Here is a 22661-nt window from a genome sequence, read left to right on the forward strand (position 1 = left end):
TGTATTTCTGTTCTCTAGCACTGTATCACTTAAAGCATGGGTAGAGCTTCTGGGCATTTTGACCAGCAACTTTGCATCATTAAGAGTCAGGGTTAGAAATCACATGCACTACACTCAGCTGAATTAAAAGCATAGAGCATGTTACTTTTTTATGTAATTTTTCATTTTGCTGTGATCCCTTGTCCCTTTCTTATGGGGAGATGGAGATGCACAAGATGGGACTTAACCTTGACAACTAAAGGTAACCCTTTCTCACATTAACAAGAGCCTCTTTGGGGTAAATGTCAGTCTTTTGGGGCTGTTCTTCCCTCCCACCTGGCAGCTATAGACAGCATTTGGGCTTGGGAGGATGCTGTCATGGTGGGTGGGGACAGAAGCTTGGATTGGCTTGTTGCCTCTAAATCCTTGCTAGTCTTTACTGCCTGATAGGTTTCATCTGTTCCCTGGGAACCCTGGGCTGGTGGCCACAAAGGAGTGGCTCTTTCATCTGGTCTTTTGGGGTTTCTGTTTAATCCTGCTTGTGGTCCTGGCCATTTGCTTCTGGTGGTGGAGTCCTTGCACTCTGTGGTGTGTTGTTCCAGCTCCAGATCCCTGCATGTCCTCTGACCTCTCAGCACTGTATCCTCTCACAGGACAATAGGGGAACTTCTGGATTCCATGTATACCAAGTACAAGCCTTGGGAAGCCAGAAGGTCTACTTCAGGACATCTCAACAATTCCCTCAGCCAGGTTAACCTATCTGGCAATGGTACCATTGCTGAGGGGTTAGTACCCATGCAGACACTGGGGAGGGGAGAGCAGGATTGAAATTCTCCTGGTATGTTCACAGGAAGGCAAAGAACAAGCCCCATTGCTCTGGGGAATTCCTAGTGCGGGTAGCCTCAGAAGTCGGGCTATGTACCTAGCTCCTAGTTTCCTTTCTTCTTTCCTTTCCTTTTTTTTTTTTTTTCTTCACATTTTCCATTTCTTCCTCCTCCTTGGTCCAGAATGCCTTCAAATTTTCTCCCCAAGCAGGTAAGAATGCCCCTTATATCATATTCTAAATTCTCTACTCCTATAAAATTCCATATTTTTACTCAAAGTACTGCTTTGCTTCCATACATAGAGGAAACTTCTGAAATTTAGAAGTCCCTTTCTCTCAAAGCTTAGCTTTCAAGATGATCATTTTATGAAGCACTCACACACAAAAAGAAATACTAATTTGATGATAAATGTTGGCCAATAACTTCCTTTTTTTCGCTGGTATTTTGCCTATCACTTAAAAACTGGGAATCACAGATTTATGGATGGAAACTATAAGGAATCATGATTTAAAGGAAGAGGGAAATTATATCACTTCAACTTAAAAAATGATACTTGGTACATATGGGTTGGAGATGACCCACCCTGGTTGTTTTAAGCCATTCCACTCTTTTAGTGGAACTTAGAGGAAACATTAGCGAAGGAAGGTGCTTTGCTGAAGGACCCATCAAAGCTGTGAGCATATTAACCAGTGTGTGCTGAGCTTGGAAAAGTGGACACTAGACAATGAGTATGCTAAAATTTCCAAAGATGGGCTTTTCCTGGGCTGTCTGCCTTTCTCATCAACTAGATATAATCTACTCATTTACTTACATATTCTTTTCAACTCATTGTAAGAGTGTATCAGCAGTCTTCTTTGTCTCTTTCTCTCTCTCTCTTTTTAGATTTTATTTATTTATTTGAGAGAGAGAGAGAGAGAGAGAGAGCACAAGTAGGGGGAACGGCAGAGGGAGAGGGAGAAGCAGGCTCTCTGATGAGCAGGAAGCCTGATGTGGAACTCTATCCCAGGATCCTGAGATAATGACCTGAGTTGAAGGCAGACACTTAACTGACTGAACCACCTAGGTGCCCCTTCTTTGTCTCTTTTTTAAGGAGGTGACCTACTCACCTTGCCTGATTTGAAGACTACAAAGTGCTGCAATTCTGCTGGGCAAAACTTATTCAGAACTTTGTTAAACAAATTAATATTTAACAAATATTCATTAGGCACCTGCTTTGTGCCAACCCACTGTCCTAGGTACTTGCCATGTTTCTGTTGTAGTATCACATATGGAGTAGTAAAAGAGAACATTTGAGAAAGGAAATAGAAAGACAAGGATTATTGCATTGGAAAAACACCAAATACACCGTACCTTATCAAAATCATACAAAAGATATACATTTAAAAATTTTCCTCTATGTACATATTTTTGCAATTAGTAGAATCCATTATAATTGTGTCCGTATCAGTACCCTCTGGAAACACAGTGTTCCCTTTGGGAATGGGATTTTTGCCCTTTTTCATTGAAGGATTAAGTATCATTTTACTCAGAATGAATGTGTAGCCCTGGTGATAATGTTCATTTTTCCTTAGTTGCTCTCCTCTCCTGTCTGACTGTCTCCTCAGTATTCTTTACTTAACCAAGCTTTATGGAGAAACATCTCCCTTCCTCTGGCATCCTCCAAACTCATAGAGTTACCTTCTTCATGGAACCTTCTTTGACTCATCCAGCCAATGCTCACAGAAATTCCCTCTTTGAATTCAAAGAGGGAATTCCTGTCACATTCCTGTCATGTCAACCTTATATAGTTGGCCTCAAAACTAGAGGTCTGGATCTATCTTATATTAAATTTCTTTTTATCTTTCATAATGCCTAGAAAAATTATAGGCCTGTTGCAGGCACAAATAAATAAATAGGTGTAGACTAATTTAGTACACTCAGGGATGATATTAAAATGGTCAATACCTAGTATGACATGAACACTGACCATTAAGGATACTGCTGTCAATTTATATTGTGTGAAAATCAGCACGCTCTGTGTGTGTGTGTGTGTGTGTGTGTGTGTGTGTATCTCAGATGTTCACACTATTATACAGGTTAGATATATTATCCTTTATTTTACAGATGAGAAATGAGGCAACTGAGCTTCAGAGATGTTCAAATTACTTGCTCAGGACATATAACCAATGCAAGACCCTAGATCTCTTTTACTCAAAACTTTGCTCTTTCCACTGTACTACTACATTGCTTACTACTTATTGGTAAATCGAGTCCTCTGTCCCCTTGTATTGCGGTGTGCCTTTCAAAGGAGAGGGAATTGGGTGGCTGATGAGTCTGACTAGAGCATGTGGATAACCAGCTCACTTACATGAAGCCATCTCCATTGTGGGGACCTGCATGGTCATGACAAATTGCAATTTACATAGTAATCGCTTGTGTTATACAGATTTGGTTGGAGAAGGTCATCTTTTGAAGCCAAAGTTCTGGTAACTTGTTGGATGAATCACAGTGGGTCCCATGATACCTCTTACTGTTTTAATTTTATATTATTTGCTAAGTGGGAAGAAAATTATACTTGCCTTAAATTCTTCATAAGTAATTTCAAAGGGTTTTGAACCTGCATTTTTAATATAAAAATAAGATATCATTATTGTCCAATAATGGACATCTTATTGATGACTGAGAAAAGTAATCTCTTCTCAGCATGGTCAGTCATCAGTAAGGAGTCAATGACACATTACAAATCATGACACATTATAATACAGGAAGGAGAGCTCTAAGCTCATCAATCCCATTTCCTATTCCTGAGCACACAGGAACATTTTATTTCCTCCTTGCTAGGTTGGGATCATGTGACAGTGTTCTGGCCAAAAAAATTGGGACAGAAGAATATAAACTACTTCTAGTCCTGCTCCTAAAAACATCTTAAATGGTATTCCGGCTTCACTTCCCCTTCTACACTGTTCAGTTGCCACTGGTTTAAGATTCTAATATCACAGAGTGGAAGGAGTTTGGGTTCCTGAATCATTACTTGGAAGAAAACCTCCAAAGAGAACTACCAGAGTTGCATTCACAGTGGCGTGAGGGAGAAATGAAGTACTGTGTAGACCACTGAGATTGTTGTTATAGTAACAGGGATTTATGGCTGTAATGCAGAAACTGGTACCAGAAGTGGGGTGTTGACATAACCAAATCATATTCCTTGACTGTCATACTATGTTAAATATATATTTTTGGTTTAGTAGTTCAGTGTCAGGCAGAAAGGCAACTAATACCAGAAAATGGAAGATAGAACTTCAGGTTATGCTGTGACAAATCATGTAACTATTACCTGCTATTAATTGGAAGGCAGCCACATGCACAGTTTATACCTTTAGGGGAAATGGTTAAAACACAGAATTTCAGCAGTGTTTTTAGTATCACAAGAAATCTAGATGTGTATTGAAAGAAAGAGGTGACTCAGGAAGCATCATGAGTTTGCAAGCAGAAATAGAATACAGAATACAGAAATTTGGGCTGTACTATTGGAAGAAATAAATTTATTTTAGACTCACTCAATAAGACATGGTACCAAAAAGGGCTTTAAGCGACAAATATCTAGTAAGAGTTCTCAATTGAATGGAATTATTTGAGACAAAAATCAAATCAGGGGTACGGTCTTCCCATCTATTCTTTCTGAGAGCCTCAATATCTTTAGGTAATTATGCTGAGAGAAAGAAAGGCATGGATGAGAAGGGGCAAAGAAAAAAGGTAGATTTGGTAGCAATGTCTAGAAAACAACTGGGTGTGGCTGCTGGCACATGGACCTGACTGGAAGCAGATATATCCAGTGCCTTCCAAGTTTTTGAGGACTGCATTACCAAAGAACCCAAGGGCCTAGACCTAAAAAAGTCCTTCTTTGTCAAGGCTTAAATAATTATTGAGTTCCCAACCCATTCCAGACTGAGCAGAAGTCAAGCTTTTAGAGTGGCACTGTTCCTAATGAAGGGTGTTCTTCCACACTCACTTCACACATGGCCAAGGAGAAGAACAAAAGAAGGGAGTCCTTTCTAGAGCAAACTCTACACACATCCTCCATGTCCAGAGGATATGGACTTCACAGTGCTGACCCAGAAGGGTTTTTGTGTGGCTATGGCCCATAATGCTGCACACCATCCATTCTTTCCCTTTTCAATTGGATTATTTGTTGTTCTTTTCTATCATTATAAGTGGGTTGTGATGGTGGGGAAGTTGAGAAACAGATAACTTGTCTTTTTAATATGTAGTACTATATAGTACTAGAGGTACTATATCAGACTGATGGTGAAGATGGTGCATCACTCACGTATTCTGGACATGATGTAAAGGTGGTGACTGGATGGAACCTTAACCTGTGAGGTAAGTGAAAGGAAGAGTATAATGGATATTAGATGTCCAGAAGGGCAGACTATGGCAAAAGTCTTTCAGTGTTCGCCACTTTGGTTTTTTATTGGATATAAGGAAGGTTACATCTCCCAGGCTGCCTTGAAATTAGATGGGCCATGTGATCCTGAGCTTTGCCCGGTTGTATATGGGCAGATGATGTTATTTTGAGGCCACCTATATTAAAACCTGGTATGTCTTGTTTTTCTTTCATCTGAATAGCTGGAAGCGAAGGACTCCAAGATGGAAAAAAACACACAATGGAAGGAGTCCAACCTACACCAGATGTTCGTGAGTAAGTAATAGCCTTGTACTGGGTTCTAGTAGTCATATTTGGAAACTGTATTTTATAGCAGCCTACACTGATTACCTTAGCTAATATACTAAAAGCTGGAAGAGCTCTTCATTTCTCTTGAAAGGAGTGAAATTATCCTCCTACCACATCATCAACATCACCATCATCGTCATTGTTCAAAAATACTTTTTGAGTATCTTTAACTTGTCAGGCACCACAACAGAGGCTGGAAAGCAAAGAGAAATGAAACATTGTTCCTGGTCTTATCCGTAATCTGGTGCAGGAACATACAGATAAACAGATAATGACATCAAGAATTATATCCTAAATGTAACACCATTAACATATAATATAGTACCTTCTGTGTGGACGTGGGGTGGGGCAGTATGAGGTACAGACCTCATAAAAGTTACATACATATCAGATTCTAAGGGATGGAGAAGGATTTTCTAGGCAAATCGGTCAGGTGGAAGGCATTGTAAGTAGAAGTAACAATTGGTGTGAAGGCCTGCAGATGTGCAAGGAAGTCTTGCTTGCTTGCAAGCAAGTCCGGAAAATGAAATTGATTTCTACACTTGGAGGCAGAAAACATTTATCATTCTCATCATCATCATCAAATGTATCATTTTATCATCAAAATTATTTAGTAATTTCCATACAGAGTGACCACATGGATTTGATTCTGTTCTTCAGAGTATCTTAGGCCAAGGGAGTATAGGTAGAGTTGCCCTATAGTATGCTCTATTATTTACTTGCCATGTAATAATGGCCAAGTCACTTAACTTCTCTAGATATTACTTGTACTGTTGTACCAAAGAGAGAACTCATATTTGTCCTTTCTGACTTGTGGAATTGTTATGCAAATCTGGTAAATAAAATATGAGAAACCTGATTTGAAAAAACATATCAATACCATAATATATGCATATATATATGTATATATATATATATATAATTTATTTAACAGAGAGAGAGAACAAGCAGGGGGAGTGGCAGGCAGAGGGAAAGAGAGAAGCAGACTCCCTACTGAGCAGGGAGCTTGACGCAGGGCTCAATCCCAGGACCCCAGGATCATGACCTGAGCCGGAGGCAGACCTCTAACTGAGCCACCCAGGTGCCCTATATGTATATATTTTTAAAAGACAGTTAATGAAGGAGGGTTGGGTGGTATGGGCCATGGTCCATAGCAATTTCTATTGCCATCACATTAAAGGACCCATTTTACTTCTGTCTGGTGGCCATTGACTGGTATCCTCAACCGACCCTACCTATTGGCGCAACTGCAGTACACCAGGAGGGAGAGCCTCTCTCGGGGGGGGGGGGGGGGGGTTGGGGGGGGTGAGGGCACACTGACATAGAGAGGTCTGTGTGGCAGTCCAGACCAGGTGGAGATGTTTGTTCAGTATGCACGAAGGCAGTACAGCCGGAGCAGGAATAGGGATCAAAGTTTAAGAAGGAAATAAACATTTTAGTCAGAGGGTGGCTGCTTTGGAGGGTGAGTGGGTAAGGCTTGAGAAAGGAAAAACAAACAACCTGACCTGAGGCCCAGTCAGGATGTAGAACATAAGCGAATAGGGACAAGTGGTTCAGAACTAAGGTTTCAAACATTGAAGGCATTGGCGGACCACCTATAATAGCTGTCCCTTTTCTATGGCCTGGATAGCACATTTTTTGCATCGCACCTTTCTCTGTGGCAGGATAGCACATTTTCGTTTGTACATAAGCATCTAGGACGTGACAGAGTTACGAACCTCGATCCTTACACTGAGAGCTCCAAGTGAAATAAACACTTGGTCAGTTGCTTTCTGCCATCTGCCTTCCTCCCCATTTCTACCTGTGGAACACACTTTAAAGCTTCAGCTTGGCAGTGACTCTCCATCTACTAAGGAGGCCGTGCAGCAGGCATGGGGATGCCATCAGCCCCCTTGATTGGAAAGAAATGCCTCAAATACCCCATTTTCTCCCAGTGGTTCATCACAGAGCTATGCTGCATGGAGTTCTCTAAAACCTTCGTAAGCCTATAGAGATTATTCTAATCTATAACCTTGCAAGGACACAAGTCCCACATAGGCAGCCACTTTGTAAAGTAGTACTTCCATGTCTTTGAGATCCAAAACCTGCTTCTTGGAAGCATGAATGCATCTGTCTAGTGTTTTGTTTTATAATTACACTAGACATTTATTTAAAGTAATACAGTGGTGCCTGAGTGGCTTCGTCAGTTAAGCATCTGCCTTCAGCTCAGGTCATGATCCCAGGATCCCTGGATCGAGCTTCACATCGGGCTCCCCAATCAGTGAGGAGTCTGTTTTCCCCTCTGCCTCTCCTCTTTGCTCATGCTCTCTCTCTCTCAAGTAAAATTAAAAAGAGTCTTTTAAAGTAATCCATTTGCAGCTCAAATAGTTCTAAATTGTACATTTCAGATTTACCCAACTTTTTAAACATATTTTAGGGCAGCTGCAACCACAGATTTCAATTCTGTGATTATTTCTTTGCCCATTCTTCTCTCTCCTTTCTTTCCTGAATGACTTCTTTCAGATATTTCTTCTTCTTCTTCTTTCTTCTTCTTCTTTCAGATAATTCTACTTTTCAAAATAGAATTTATCCTTCTTATATTTTGTCCACTGCTCCTAAAGAGCAGGTCTGCTGCTTCATGGTCAGGTCCAGTGCTCTCTTAATGTGAAACATCCTGTCGTTATAAAGGTTCTCAGGAAGCGTTCGTGCAGTCTCTTTCACATCATCATTCTCATATACTGTATCATCTCGCATTAACCCCAGTTTATGGAACCCTGCAGCATTGTAATAGCATTTTCAAATACGCTCTAGCCATCGGCTTGATGCTGCAACAGCAGGCCTGCTCACCATTTTGACCTGAGGCTGCAGCATTGAATGCTTCTAGTATTTTGAGATTGAGTAAACCATTTCATTTTTATCTATTGAGATCTTAAAGATTGTGGCTGAGGTCTAGAGCTTTGTCTTTGTAATCTAGGCCTATATGACATTATCTAACAAAAAGTCACTAGCAATGCATCTGAGAAGCTTGTGCCAAACACAACCCAGCCTAGGGACTTGGGTGACGTTGTGTCCCATCCAACCCATCGATAAATCCTTGAAGCTCTAACCCTACCCTCCTCCTCCCCCACTTTACAATGCCCTCTCTTTTACTTTGCATTGGAATTAATGGTATAAAGAGCTACCTCCTCATCTGAGTAATGCTAATTCACCTCCATCCCTGGTCATTTGCTACCTATTAGAAATATCCTGACAGCCTGCATCTCATTACCATCGCACCAGGTCTGGCTCCCAAGAATAACCTTCTAAGGAGGATGAAATGTACGCCAGTGGCATCTAATACCAGGGCATTCACATTCATATTTTTAGCAGCATATATCACTGAGCCCAACCTTTAGTGTACTCTATGTACTTTTAATAATCTCCATAAAAGCCTGATTTCCAATCCCTAGGCTCAAGCTGACAGTGTAAATAAAATCACCCAAATCCACAGGGTAAGAGAAATGAAAATGACAAGGATTAAAATTTGGTCAAACCTCTTTCTTTTTAAAAATTCTGCTTCCCTTCCAATTGGATCACGACCCTCTGTGTGCTCAGCTTAAGACCAGACGGTATGCTTTCACTTTTATTCCTCTCTGCAGCAGGCTTACAGTATTTAGTGAGAGTCTGTAAAGAATGTGTGCTGGGTAGAGAGTTAATACCATAATCCCCTATCGTTGGGGTCAAATGCTGAATAGAGCAAAAGAATTAGAAAACATGTTACATACAATGGCAGGAAAAAATGCATCAGCACGCTGTTCTGTGAACGTGAGCATCCATCACCCGCAAGTAATGGCCACGAGGTAACAGTGCGTGAGAGATGCGGGCTTAGAGTCTACTTGTGCACAGAGGTGGGTTGGAGACTTGAGTGCAAGTCTTAATCCCTGTATACTCTGAGAGATGTTGGTCACCAGTTTGAATTGCTTCTTTCCAAGTACCTGCTTGGATTCAGTTCCTAAGTAACACATTTAGCCGCTAAATTGTTTCTCAGAGCCCAACCTTCAGCTATCTCTTTTCACTCTCCAGCAGTGGGTATGAATATTGTTCTCAAAGTGCTGTAATACATCTGTCTCTGGAGGATTCTCTCAACGAACAAGTAGAAATTTGAGGCACCGCAGGCAAAAAGAGTTGAACAGCCACCTTCCATTGTATCTTGGGAAAGTCAACCGAACTCCCCCGGAGTAAGATTACAAGCAAATAAATAACTTTGTCTGGAAGTTCTATGCAGAGAAGTGTGTGTGTATGTGTGTGTGTTTGTGTGTAAATGGTTTAACCAAAAAGTGACAAGTTGACTTTATTTTGAATAACACCTTTTGAAGTAGTCACTATTATAGATCAACGTTTTACAATTTTTGTTTATTTGTACACTTACATATAGTTAAATTTTGGGGGCATCAAGTTCTATAGCTTTGACAAATGGCAGAGTAGTGGAAGCATCACCACAATCAAGATACCGCATGGTTCCATCACCCTCAATGATCCCTTGTGCTGTTTCTTTGCAGTCAAACCTTTCACCCCCTGACCCTACAGATATTAAATCCTTATATATGATTTTACATATGTATAGCTTGTGCAATACCCAGAATGATACCCTAGAATCATGTTTTTGTATATTTGTATGTGATAAAATAACCCAAACAACATCATCTGCACATTTTAAACAAGGTCTTTTCTTTCTCTTTTTCTTTCTTTCTTTCTTTCTTTCTTTCTTTCTTTCTTTCTTTCTTTCTTTCTTTCTTTCTTTCTTTTTTCTTCTCTTCTTTCTTTCAATTATATATACATCAATAACTAGAGAGCCAATGTTCTCTGGTCAGAAAAGGCTTACTTATTGTTCAACAAGTTCAGCGAGTACAGGGACAGTAATCTAACTCACTATTGTGTCAGTATGAACAAAGGTGCTTATTAAATGTATATTGAATTGGTTTTTAAACCATGGATTGAGTAATGATTTTTACTTAAAGTTTTAAAAACTCATAACAACTGTAACTAGAAATGTGACGTTCATAGTGTTGTAATTGTACCTTAGAGACAGCCAAGAAGGAGAAGTGAGGTATAAGGAGGGGGGGAAAGATAGTGCGTATTTATGCGTGTGTGTACATGTATGTGAGATGACATCATACATTTGCTAGCTCATTAATGATAAAAATCGTCTTGTTTTGCACATAACCAATGCTGTATATGTATATGACTCAGTGATTAAAAGCTAATGACCTTAGGGAAAAAACTGATAGAAACATTATTCACTAGGGTTTTGAGTTATATTTGTGAGGATAATCTTTGTTTACTTAAATAAGACACCAGGATTTATATGAAAATACTGAGCAAGATTGGGTTCTAACCAGGAAGTATAAGACATGTTATGAGTAACTCAGCATATCTGCTGAGCATATCAGCATACAGCGTATCTTTCCTGGAGGGGCATATTGATGAAATTACTAAAGACATCTTATTTCAAGCAAATAAGTCATTATTGTTTAAAACAGAAAGATTAACATGTCCTTAATTTTATGCATTATCTTATCAATCTTTCTATTAGCCCAAAATCAGCTTTATTGGCTACTCCTCCTCTACTTGACATTCCTTTCCCCATACTTCGCTCGTTTTCATCGAGAAATCATTTATACCCAGAATTAGATAGAGACTCTCAATCTACATCTCCAACCCAGGTTTTCCTCCTGAGTTACAGACACATATTTCCAACTTTCTACTTGATATTTCTCCCTGGATATTCCACAACTTAAATTGTCCAAAATGGAGCTGAATATCAGTCAAACCAAATGGTTCCTCCCCCATAGAATTTTCCATATGCTTCCATTAGCTCTTATCTCACTTCCTGTTTCTTTCACTGGACTGAAGGCAATGAACGTGTGTCTTTTCCCTAGTGCCTGGCACAGTGCCTGGCATCTGGTAGGCATTTATAAATATTTGTGGAAGGAATGAGCGCACATGACACTCATATGCATATAAATAGGGATTTATTTCCACCCTAAACCCCAATGTTTATGAATGGTTTTTAAATGGATGAGTAGCTCTGATATACATATAGATATAAGCATTTGTTCTCACATCAACCACCAACTACCATATCTACATAATGTCTGGAGATCAAATAATGTCTGTTTTATGCAGCAGGGGAAATAATTAGCACATTTCAGGTTTTTTCTACTTTTTCTCATTGGAATCATGTTCTTTTTATTTTTTTTAAGATTTATTTATTTATTTATTCATGATAGATATAGAGAGAGAAAGAGAGAGGCAGAGGCACAGGAGGAGGGAGAAGCAGGCTCCATGCTGGGAGCCCAACGTGGGACTCAATCCTGAGACTCCAGGATCGCGCCCTGGGCCAAAGGCAGGCGCCAAACTGCTGAGCCACCCAGGGATCCCAATCATGTTCTTTTTAAATTCAATATTATAACATAAACATTTTTTATGTGTCTTAGAAAGTTTCACATATTATTTTCTCTGATTGAATAATAGTGCCTTGGAGAGAAGTTCCTCCTGCTTTCTCCAAAAGATTAGTTTGAAGCATCATGATGACCTCCTGTGGAACCTATTCCTGTTCAACAGTCTCTACTCTCCATCAGTGATTCTCAAAGTGTGGTCCCTGGACCAGCAGTATCAGCAGAATCTAGGAACTTGTTAGAGTTGAAAGTCCTTGGGCTCCATCCCACACCTTCTGAATCAGAATCTCAGGCATGGAGCCCAACAATCTGCTTTAACAAGCTCTCCAGGCGATTTCAATGTACAAAAAAACTTTAAGGACTGCTGTCCTACACTTTCCAGTGAAGGAATCCTTCTGAACTTTTTTTCCCACCCATCTCCCCCTATTCAGTTATGTCCTTTATTAGTTTCATATTTAAAAAGGCTTCTATGATTGATAATGAGTCTTTAGAACAGGGCCAGGCTTCTTTTGCCTAAAATGTGGTGTAAGACAATTTTTTTTAACAGTTTTAGCAACAGAAATTTTCTTCAGAGGAAATACTATACAGAAGCCCTGTGTGTGCACATGTCAGATAAATAGGAATTATTGTGGTTGAATATGGTTGAAGGGGTGGGGGAAATAGTCCATCCACTTCACCTGGCTTCTGCCCACCCAAGCCTTTCCCCCATGACACCTCCAGGGAACAGAACTTGAAAATCTCAGAGGCAGTGGAAAAGCAACAAGATGAGGAGTCAGGAGACCTGGGCTCTAACTTATTTCTTTGGGCAATTGATTTATCATCTCTGAGCCACATTTGCATCATCTGAACATGACGGGTAATCTGTAATTCTTCGTCTAGTTGGAAGTTTGTTTTTTTATTTTTCATTGTTTAGCTTCTGATAGAAAGAGACCTGGACTGTCTTGAAAGTTCTCCCTTCCTCAGAAACACAGGAATAAATGTTGGCTTTGCCATTTGCTAGTCTTCTGTCTTCTACTTCAGTATTGACTTCCAGGCATTAATGAATAAACAGGGCCAGGCTGCCACCATTAGGAGTGCCAATAAAGAGAAGAAAATCTTCCACCAGAGTCACATTAACATTGAACAGATTTTCAACCCCAGCATTTGACGGGGGATGTGGGCCGTTGATAAGGGCATATGTGAGGAATTTAGAGAAAAGCAAAACATAGTTGCATGAGCATTTTCCTCCGCCTCCCCTCCACCTTCTCTTTTGTTCCTCCCTCTCTTCTTGCTTCTTCCCTTCTTTCCTCTCTTCCTTGGAGACCTTGCAAAGTACTGGCCTAGAGTCACTCTCCCCACATCGCATAACCCAACTCTCTGCATGTCCTTGTTACTCCCAAGGCCAACATCTACAAGGGTAGCAAAACATCTAGGTGTACTCAAGTATCACAAGTGTTACGTTCATGCTCCCTCTTGAAGGGATCTCTCTATTGCCATCTTTTTCTTTTTTTTTTAAAGATTCATTCATTCATTCATTCATTCATTCATTCATTCATGAGAGACACACAGAGGCAGAGACATTGGCAGAAGGAGAAGCAGACTTGATCCCAGAACCCCGGATTATGACCTGAGCCGAAGGCAGATGCTCAACCACTGAGCCACCCAGGCACCCCTCTTTGCCATCTTCTTTCTCTCTGAACTTCTCTTGCTCCATTCACACTTCCATCTCTTCCTCCCTTCAGTTCCCCTGACTCTGCCTGAGTCAGTGAGAAGAGAGGCCACTTCTTAGAGATAGCTCTGAGCTTCCTGGTGGCTATCAGAGTCAGGGTGAGAGGTGAGCCTGGGTCAGACTGTGCTATCATTGCTATAGACTGAAATGTTTGAGTCCCTCCAAAATTCATATGTCAAAACCTAATGCCCTGTGTGTTGGTGTTTAGGGGTGGAGCATTTGGGGAGTGATTTGTCAGGAGAGCGGAGCCCTCGTGAATGGCATCAGTGACCTTCTCAGGGACCCCAGACAGAACCCTCATCCCTCCTGCCATGGGAAGATGCAGTGTGAGAAGTCTGCCATCTCTGAACCAGTAAGTGGGCCCTCACCAGACACCAAATCTGCCAGTGCCTTGGTCTTGGACTCCCACCTCCAGAGCTGTGAAAACCAAATCTCTGTTGCTTTGATGCCACCCAGTCTGTGGGATTGTGTAGCCAGGACAGACTAAAATACCTATCCCAATATAAAGTAGGATTTTCATGTGTGTGGAAGGGAGGTGGTGGTGGGAGAGCAGGGGAGACCTGAAGGGGCAGGGTGGGCATGGTCTTATACTCTTGAAACTTTACTCCCATAGTCTCTTCCTTTTTAAAAAAAGAAATTTATTTATTTATTCATGAGAGAGACACAGAGAGAGGTAGAGACCTAGACAGAGAGAGAAGCAGGCTCCCTGCAGGGAGCCCAATGTGGGACTCGATCCCAGGACCCCGGGATCATGACCTGAGCCGAAGGCAGACACTCAATCACTGAGCCACCCAGGGCTGCTCCCACAAAGTGTCCTATGACACCTCTGGAAAGAAAGCCATTGTGGCCTCTGCTCAGCAAATGGTGAGGGGCTCATCTTCTGAGATGCAGAGAACCTTGCTCCATCCGTCATTCCCTGGTGTGTCAGAGGTTTTGACAGAAATACCAGACGCACTTTAATTGAATTTGTGAACCAAAAATGGCCTGACAGGGAAAGCATATTGATAAAATCTATGTTACAGCTTACATTTTACATTCGACTGTACTACTTAGGCACATACACTTAATTTTTAAATGGGATTTAAAAAATGGGACCTACATGTCTGGGCTTTTGCTTGTGTTTATCATACAGAAACTAAAGTACTAAACTGCTTGGTTTGGACAGCTGGCAGCCTTATCCACCCCCTTTCCCTCTCTCTCCTATATTTTTAGCTCCTCACCCTCCAAGCTTTAGTCTCCTTTTTTTTTTCTTTCTGCATGTCAATGGGTACAAATCTCACCTCATCCATTCTTTGCCCTTGTGCTTCTTGTTATTTCCTGGTCTACTTCTTTCCTCTCAGTCAGACAAGAGTTAATACTTGGGGTTCACAGTGGTGCTCCTGCTGTCTTGCTCACAAGCACCTATGAATCCCCAAGCTTCCCTTACCCCCCACCCCCACTCTACTGAAACTGCTCTTGCTGGGTCACCCAGCTGCAGTCAGGATGACCTTTGGCCTCCCTAAGAAAAAATGATTTCCTTCTTGAGTCTTTTCCTTCCTTCAGAGTCCATGGCCCTACTCTCTTCAGAGTTTTCTTCAGAGCTCATTCATTCCTACTCCCTGGCCTTTGCATGCCAGTGCTCCCTGCAGTACTGTCTGCTGTCCACTGCCTTTCTCTGTTCTTTACTTATCCTGGGCAAAACCATCCACACCCAGGGATTCAGCCCTCACCTACGTGCTGACACCTTCCAGACCTATATGTGCAGCCCAGGTCTGCCTTTCTTGGGCTCCAGACATATTGATTTTAGAATATCTTCAATTAATAAGTACATCAAACTTGGTCCTGTTAATGAAGTAAAATTATCACCATAAGTTTTAAACCCTGATCCTTTTGCTTGGTGACGGGCACCATCCAGATACAGAGACTCATCCTAGACTCAGCTGAAGCTATGTTCCATCAGTCAGACCCTCCTAACACTATATTTGATCGTTTTCTCTGCTGTCTCCACCAGCTGCTATCACTCCCACCCAGGTTTTAGTTTAGACTGTGTCCACTTTTCATCTGGACCAATGCCTTCTGGGCATCCTGCCTTCAATTTCTCACACTTTGAAGTCACCTTCTATCAAATCTCTAGATGATCCTTCTAAAACAATGTTGTCCAATATGGTAGCCTCTGGGCACATATAACTTTTAATTAAAATTAAGTAAAATTTAAAATCTAGTTCCTGGGGTGCCTGGGTGGCTCAGTCAGTTAAGCATCCAACTCTTGGTTTTGGCTCAGGTTGTGATCTCAGGGTGTGATCTCAGATCGAACTCTGCATTGGGCTCCATGCTCAGTGGGATGTCTGCTTAAGTCTCCCTCTCCCTCTGCTCCTCCCACCTCCCTCTTCCCTCGAGTTCTCTCTCTCAATCTAAAGATAAGTAAATAAATCTTTGAAAAAATAAAATTTAGTTCCTCAGTTATGCTAGCCATGTTTTAAGTACTTAATAATTAGCCCAAGTGGCTAATGGTTACCTATTAAGCAATACAGAGAGAGCATTTCCATCACTGCAGAAAGTTCAATTTGACAGTGCTGTTCTAGAATGTGATGTAACCATGTCTTATCCCTGCTTGATTCCATGCTGATTCCCCACATACTTCGTTTTTTTAAAGATTTTATTTATTCGTGACAGACAGAGAGAGAGGCAGAGACACAGGCAGAGGGAGAAGCGGGCTCCATGCAGGGACCCTGGTGTGGGACTCGAACCTGGGTCTCCAGGATCACACCCCAGGCCGAAGGTGGCACTAAACCACTGGGCCACCGGGGCTGCGCCCCCACCTACTTCAGATGAAACTCCAAACTCATTAGCTTGGCAGGTAGGCTCCTTCCTTTGGCCCAATCTCTCTCCTACTAAGGGAGCGATAGGCCCTCCCCTTGAACCTGTGCTTCACTCATGTCAACCCACTCCTCCCATCCTTATGCCTCTGTGCTTTGAATAATGCTGTTTCTGCCCGTTAGAAGGGCTGCCTTATTCTGTTCCTTTAGAACTCCTGTATATTCTTCAAACTCAGCTCAAGCATCATTCCCACTGTGACGCTTTTCCTTGCCTTTCTGGGCAGAGTTTAGACTTGGCTTTCTGTAATTTCCACTGGCAGCTTATGCTGCTATAACACTCCTCACTAAAAAGAAAATTTTATTGATTCACCTTGAAAGTCTAAATAATGCCCCCCGACTCTGATCCAACAGACAACCATGTCTGAATCTCTCAAACTTGTGAATATGTTGCCTTACGTGGCAAAAAGGGACTTTGCATGTGTGATTGAGTTAGGGACCTTGAGATGGGGGAGAGTATCATGGATTACCCCGCTGGGCCCAATAATATAATCACAGAGGTCCTTCTGAGAGGGATGCAGGGATGTCAAAGTCTGAGATGGAAAAAGGATATGGGATGAGGGAAAGCAGAGTTTTCAGTGATGTGCTTTGAGTATGGAGGAAGGGGCCATAAGCCAACAAATGAAGGTAACCTTTGGAAGCTCTATGAGTCAAGAAAACAGATTCTTCCCCAGAGCCTCCAGAAGACACACAGTCCTCCTGACCCATTTTGGACTTCTGACTTCCAGAATATAATAGAATAACTTTGGGTTGTTTTCAACCAATAAGTTGGTAGCAGCAAGAGGAAACCAATATATTTACTCTTTCATCTATTCGTTGATGCATCTATACCACGTGTCATTTCATACAGATTTCCTAAGTGCCTGCCTTGTGCCAGCCCTGGTATTATATGCTAAGAATACAATAATGAATAAGATCCAATTATTGTTGGAGGAGGTATGATGGGGCCCGGGAGAAAGCAGGAGTCCTGAAACTTGGAATTGTGAAGGGCTGCTGTCTGAAGTTGAGGCTGTTTTCTGCAGATGGCACAGGGCCATTGAAGGTCTTTGCCTTATTAGTTCATGATCAGATCTTTGGCTGCCGTGGTGTGGAAGTGAATTGATGCTGTAGCAGGAAGACACACCAGGCTGCTTGCAATAGCGAGGTGAGAAATGATGAAGGCCAGAACCATGGGAGGGCGGTAGCAAAGTAGGTCTGGCAGTATTTGGGTGCTATTTCAGAGGTAGAATTGATGGTATTTTGTGATCAATTAGATACTGTGCCTGAGGCAGAATCCAAGATGACTCTGCTCCAAGATGACTCTGAGAACGGGTGACTCTAAGCTCAGTGCCTGGCACACAGTGGATAAGAAACAATTGTCTTGAATTGAATTGTGTGGCAAGAAGACAATGGAGTAGATCATCACTGGGAGAGAAGGATGATGCCAATGAATCTGAATAGTGGAGGAAAATAAATAGAAGAATAAGTGTGTGTGTGTGTGTGTGTGTGTGTGCGTGACGCGCCGGGAAAAGGATGTGAAATATGTGCCCTGTTACCCTGTATGATTTTTACTGCTCAATTTAAGCTTTTGTTCTTTAAACTAGAACCATGTTTAGAGACAGAATTTAGAAAACTGTATAACCACCCTGAAGATGTCAGATTTCTCTCAATGCCAAGTTTAGCTACTGTTGTGATCTGAAATGGTTTGGGGCAGGGGAAGGAGAACAAGTAGTTTGGGTTGATTTTTGGTGCATTTGCTGTAGCATTCTGGAATGAGGGCAATGTCTCTGTTTCCTTCCCTTACCCATTCCCCTTTGCTATGGGCAAGCCTCATGTCTACACCCAGGAGCAGAATGTGCTCTGGCCCTGTGTGGGGTTATTTGCACCCCACCCTCACCCAAGACCACCTGCAGTGACCACATGGTGGTGAATGTTCACTATATTGAAAGGGCATTTGTGATTTCTGCTCCTCCAAGTGGCATACTGGTTCCACCACCCTGATGGGAGGATATATACAATTATTTAGCAAAGACCCCGAAGCCCTTGTTTCCCATCAGCCTTGCTCTGTGGCATATTGACTGTGTCCCCAAACAGTCAAGTAAGGCCCTTGGTGGGTGGGCCAATCTCTTCTTAGATTTGTGTTCACATAGAATATTATTCTAAGAGATATTAATTGTGACTCTGTAGACTGAGGAAAGGGGAAGAGACCTATGGTCTAATTAGGTTGGAAGATTCTGGGTTTAACAAATGTACTTAAGTCTGGAGAACTTCCCAGAGTCTTTACTTTACAAATATACTCTGTAAATGTCTAAGAATGAGGTAAAGATGTTCCTTAATGTATTTGACTCCAGAGCACTAAAAACATTATGTGACAAAGCATTCCACACAACAGAGTTTAGAAAGTGTTGTCCTACTGAAGCAGTGGATGTCCATGATGTTCTTGTATGCCAGGCACACTCGGCAGGAGGCCACAATGATGACAGTTAGCTATTATCCAACTTCACAAAGTCTCCAATGGGCTTGAATCACTAAAGATAGACTGAAATGGTAATTGGACCAATCTTTTTGTTCTGACACTTTTGGTTTGGATTTGAACTCACTTTGCTGATGAGCCAGGATACAGTTATAAATCAAAGCCACTACTATCATCATTCCATAGCCTTTTTAAAAAAAGATTTATTTATTTATTTGAGAGAGAGAGAGAGAGAACAAGCAGGGGGCAGGGCAGAGGGAGAGGGAGAGTGAGAATCCTCAAGTAGACTCCCTGCTGAGCTCAGGTCTCGATCCCAGGACCCTGGGATCATGACCTGAGCTGAAACCAAGAGTTATATGCATACCCGACTAAGCCACGCAGACACTCCTCATCATTCCATATCTTTTCACACTTCTCCTACCCCCCAAAGCTCTTCTTATAATAAAACAATTTATTTCCTTCCCCTACCCCCCAAAGCTCTTCTTATAATAAAACAATCCATGCTGGTTTCCTTCCTAAAGATTGTTTTAAAAATACCTTGGAAACACTAGGTAATTTACTTTGGATATTAGAGCATAGTACAATAGTATCTTGTTATTTATGTTCTGCTTTTCGTAATCCCATGTGATTACAAATGCACAGTATTTTGCAGTTTTCAGAGATTTTTATCATCTAGTATTTCATTTGATCCTTAAAACAACTTTATAAGGAAGAGATGATGAAATCACATTGCCTTAGTCTGTTTGGGCTATACTATAACAAAACACCACAGAATGGACGGCTCATAAACAGCAGAAGTTTATCGCTCACTGTTCTGGAGACTAGAAGTCCAAGATCAGGGTGGCAGCAGGGCAGGGGTTCTGGTGAGAGCTCTTTTCTAGACTCGAGATGGCTGACTATTTGCTTTGTCCCCAAACAGTGGAATAGGCTAGGGATCTCTCTGGAGCCCCCTATATAGGAACACTGATCCTATTTATGAGAGTTCTACCCTCCTGACCTTATCACCTCCCAAAGGCCCTACCTCTTAACACCACCACAGCAGGCATTAGGTTTCAACATATGAAATTTGGGAGGACACAAATATTCGGTTTATAGCACCCATTTTATATAGAAAAAGTGAAACAAATCTATTTGGGTGCTTAGCTTGTGCCAGGGATTGCGCTAAGTGTTTTACATATACGAACTCATTTAAAACTCTTATCAATTTTCTGTATTTAGGACATGTTGTGCTCATGTCAGAAATAAAGAAGGTGGTGCTAAGAGAGTAAAGAACTTCTCCAAGGTCACATCACTTATACCAGGAGGTCTGGTGTTTAAACATGTTTGTTTAGCCCCCAAATCCACTCTCTTTCCACTGTGCCATCCTGAAAGATGAAGCTGTGACCAAGGGCAGGGAAAGATTGCCCACGTTCACACAGGGAGTTGGGGAAAGTGCTAATTCACTTGACTTTTAGTCCAAGGACCTCTCTTCTACATATTTTTGCCAGGTCACTGGAGGGCATTTTCAAGAATAAGTAATGACCTGTGAAATGTCACTGACAGCAGCAACAATAACAACCCAAAGACAGCAAAGGGAAGGAGGGAGAATGCTGGGGCTTGCAGTCCCCTGCCCGCCCCTGGACAGCCTCAGTGTGGCCAAGTAGAACTGATCCTGCATTTCTGAGAAAAATGCCACCCAGACTTCCTCCTCTCGTGTCACATAGGTAAGGGGCTGGGATACCTGTGGTATAAATAAGGGGTTTGGGCTCTCCTCACCTCTTCTTGTCATGACCAAAAAGTAGATAGAGCATATTCTACTCCCCACTCTCCCTCTCCAGGATTACCCACTGTTTCCACTCATCAGATGCCAACAATTTGGGGACATTTAGTGGGTCCCTCCTTCCGGCGAATCCCCTTGCTGGTGTGGTGGGAGCAGTGGTGGAGGTGAGTGGGGCACATGTTCTCAGGGCCTGCAGTCTCAATGGAGAGGCTGGGTGTGAAAAGCACTACTGAAGAGGTACAGACTGCCAGGGAAGCGGAGTTGAGGCCCTTCAGGGGATGAAGAGGGAGTTCTGGACGTTTAGCACATGGAATGTCCACCATAATCACTCAGAACAATTGCTGAGGGCACCCTGCTTACATTTACCATGTACTGGGTTCGTGGCGGGGGGGGGCAGGGATGTTGACTGTGTAGCCCCTGAAACACAACCACAGTAGGGCACATTTTTGTTACCACCTTCCCCAACCCACAGCCCTCCGAAAGGTTTCCTTGAAACCAGTTTGGAACAAAAAAGGTAGCGCTGTTTCCATACCCTGCTTGTACCCCAAGAGCTCCTTGACCCACACACCACAGGAGACTGAGTTGTGGACTGAGAAAGAAAAGGAGACTGGTGTGTATGGTGTTTCTGAGTTCCTGCCCTCCCGAGGGCCTGGGGGTGTCCGTGTTCATCTTCTGCCTCTGTTTCCCAACTGTTCCTTTCCCCTAGTGCGGTAGTGGGCAGGGTCTGAGCTTGGGCCCTGTGCAAGGTCACTGCTGTTGGGAATGAGAGCGGGGAGACCCTTGTGCTTCCTTCCATGATCATTCAGGCCCTGTGGGCTGTGCAGAGATAGAGTGGTCCAAAGGGAAGTCTACTGGATGGAGCAAAAGCTAAGAGGAGCCAAGGTAGTGGAATCTGTCTCTACCTTTTTGGATTATTTTGTCATTCGTGTATTAGCGTCTTCACTATTGAAGGAGGATCTGTAGGTCAGGACTGACTTTGGCGATTAATGAAAAAATCAGAGGATAATGAGGGAAATTAAAAAAAAAAAGGGTTTAGGCTTCTCAAAGAAGAAAAGGCACTTTATAAATCCAAGGCAGTCACCGTCTCTTGGGTGGGAAATACCAATGGGCTCATCCACATTGGCCTCACTTGTGTGTGCCAGTGCCCAGCGATTCCCCCTCTTGCACATTTAGGCTGTCAGATCATTAGGCTGCGAGAAGCAAGCACTTCCCTTGAGGAAACACAGAGTCGCTACCCTCACCATTCTCCCAGCCTTGCCACTGAATCAGGGAGTCTCTGAGAATCTCTGGAAGGGACTTCAAAAATCATTTAGTCCAGCTGCCAGTGTATTCCCTCGATAAAGCAGACGAGTGGGAATAGAAAGTAAAAGTGCAGTTAATTCTCAATTATTTGGATATAGATTGTCTGCAGGCATAGAGTGCAAAATTTGTGTCTTTGGAGATAGTGATCGGGTATCTTCTTATCTGTTCCTTTTCCAAGCTAAACAATCACAGATCATGTTAGTGGTCCTTAGAGGACTGATTTCAAACTTTGGGAATCACAGAAATTGAAGCTATCTTCATCTAACTAGGTTGGTGCTGCCTCCATTTTCATTCCAGAAACTTTTGGCTGCGCCCCATTCAGAGGGGATTGACTGCATTTGAAATGGGATGACAGAGGAATTACTCTCACTGAGATTACCCTTCAGCTCCATCCCAGAACTGAGAGACTCTGCTAACTGCTATTGCCATAATGACTAGCAATCACGGCACAATCACGGAAATGAATTAAATTATTAATTTCAATAGCACCCCATGGTGCATTTATAAATTCCACCATCTGGGGAACATAAATATGGAGGTCCACATTCTATACTTGGAGGCATGGTGCTCAGTGCCAAGGGCTGCATCTTTGAAGGCAGTAAAGATTTTTCAAGATACTATATGTGGAGCGGCAAGCTGTGCATTTGAGAGGAGGCTCTGT

At 42.2% G+C, this 22661-nt stretch overlaps 1 protein-coding gene and 1 pseudogene across 50 annotated transcripts in view; one reads left to right on the plus strand and one right to left on the minus strand.

Moving 5' to 3' along the window:
* LOC121491656 overlaps positions 1–22661 on the plus strand; it is a 202647-nt gene that overhangs the window by 101838 nt on the left and 78148 nt on the right. For 16 of the 50 annotated variants that reach the window (XR_005988055.1, XR_005988058.1, XM_041756782.1 and 13 more), the window contains one exon: positions 5406–5478. Coding sequence is in view for 19 of the 50 variants with exons in the window: in XM_041756782.1 (XP_041612716.1) it covers positions 5406–5478 (73 nt within the window). In the remaining 31 variants the exon portion in view is untranslated. Of the gene's footprint in view, positions 1–4991; positions 5160–5405; positions 5479–9552; positions 9708–13843; positions 13988–20426; positions 20643–20756; positions 20863–22661 lie in introns of those variants that run through there. The other 34 variants (XR_005988035.1, XR_005988032.1, XR_005988034.1 and 31 more) reach the window with 8 other exon arrangements.
* On the minus strand, positions 7960–8340 carry LOC121491826 (annotated as a pseudogene).

The sequence above is a fragment of the Vulpes lagopus genome, chromosome 1, assembly GCF_018345385.1.
Source record: "Vulpes lagopus strain Blue_001 chromosome 1, ASM1834538v1, whole genome shotgun sequence".
In the NCBI taxonomy this organism is placed as follows: domain Eukaryota; kingdom Metazoa; phylum Chordata; class Mammalia; order Carnivora; family Canidae; genus Vulpes; species Vulpes lagopus.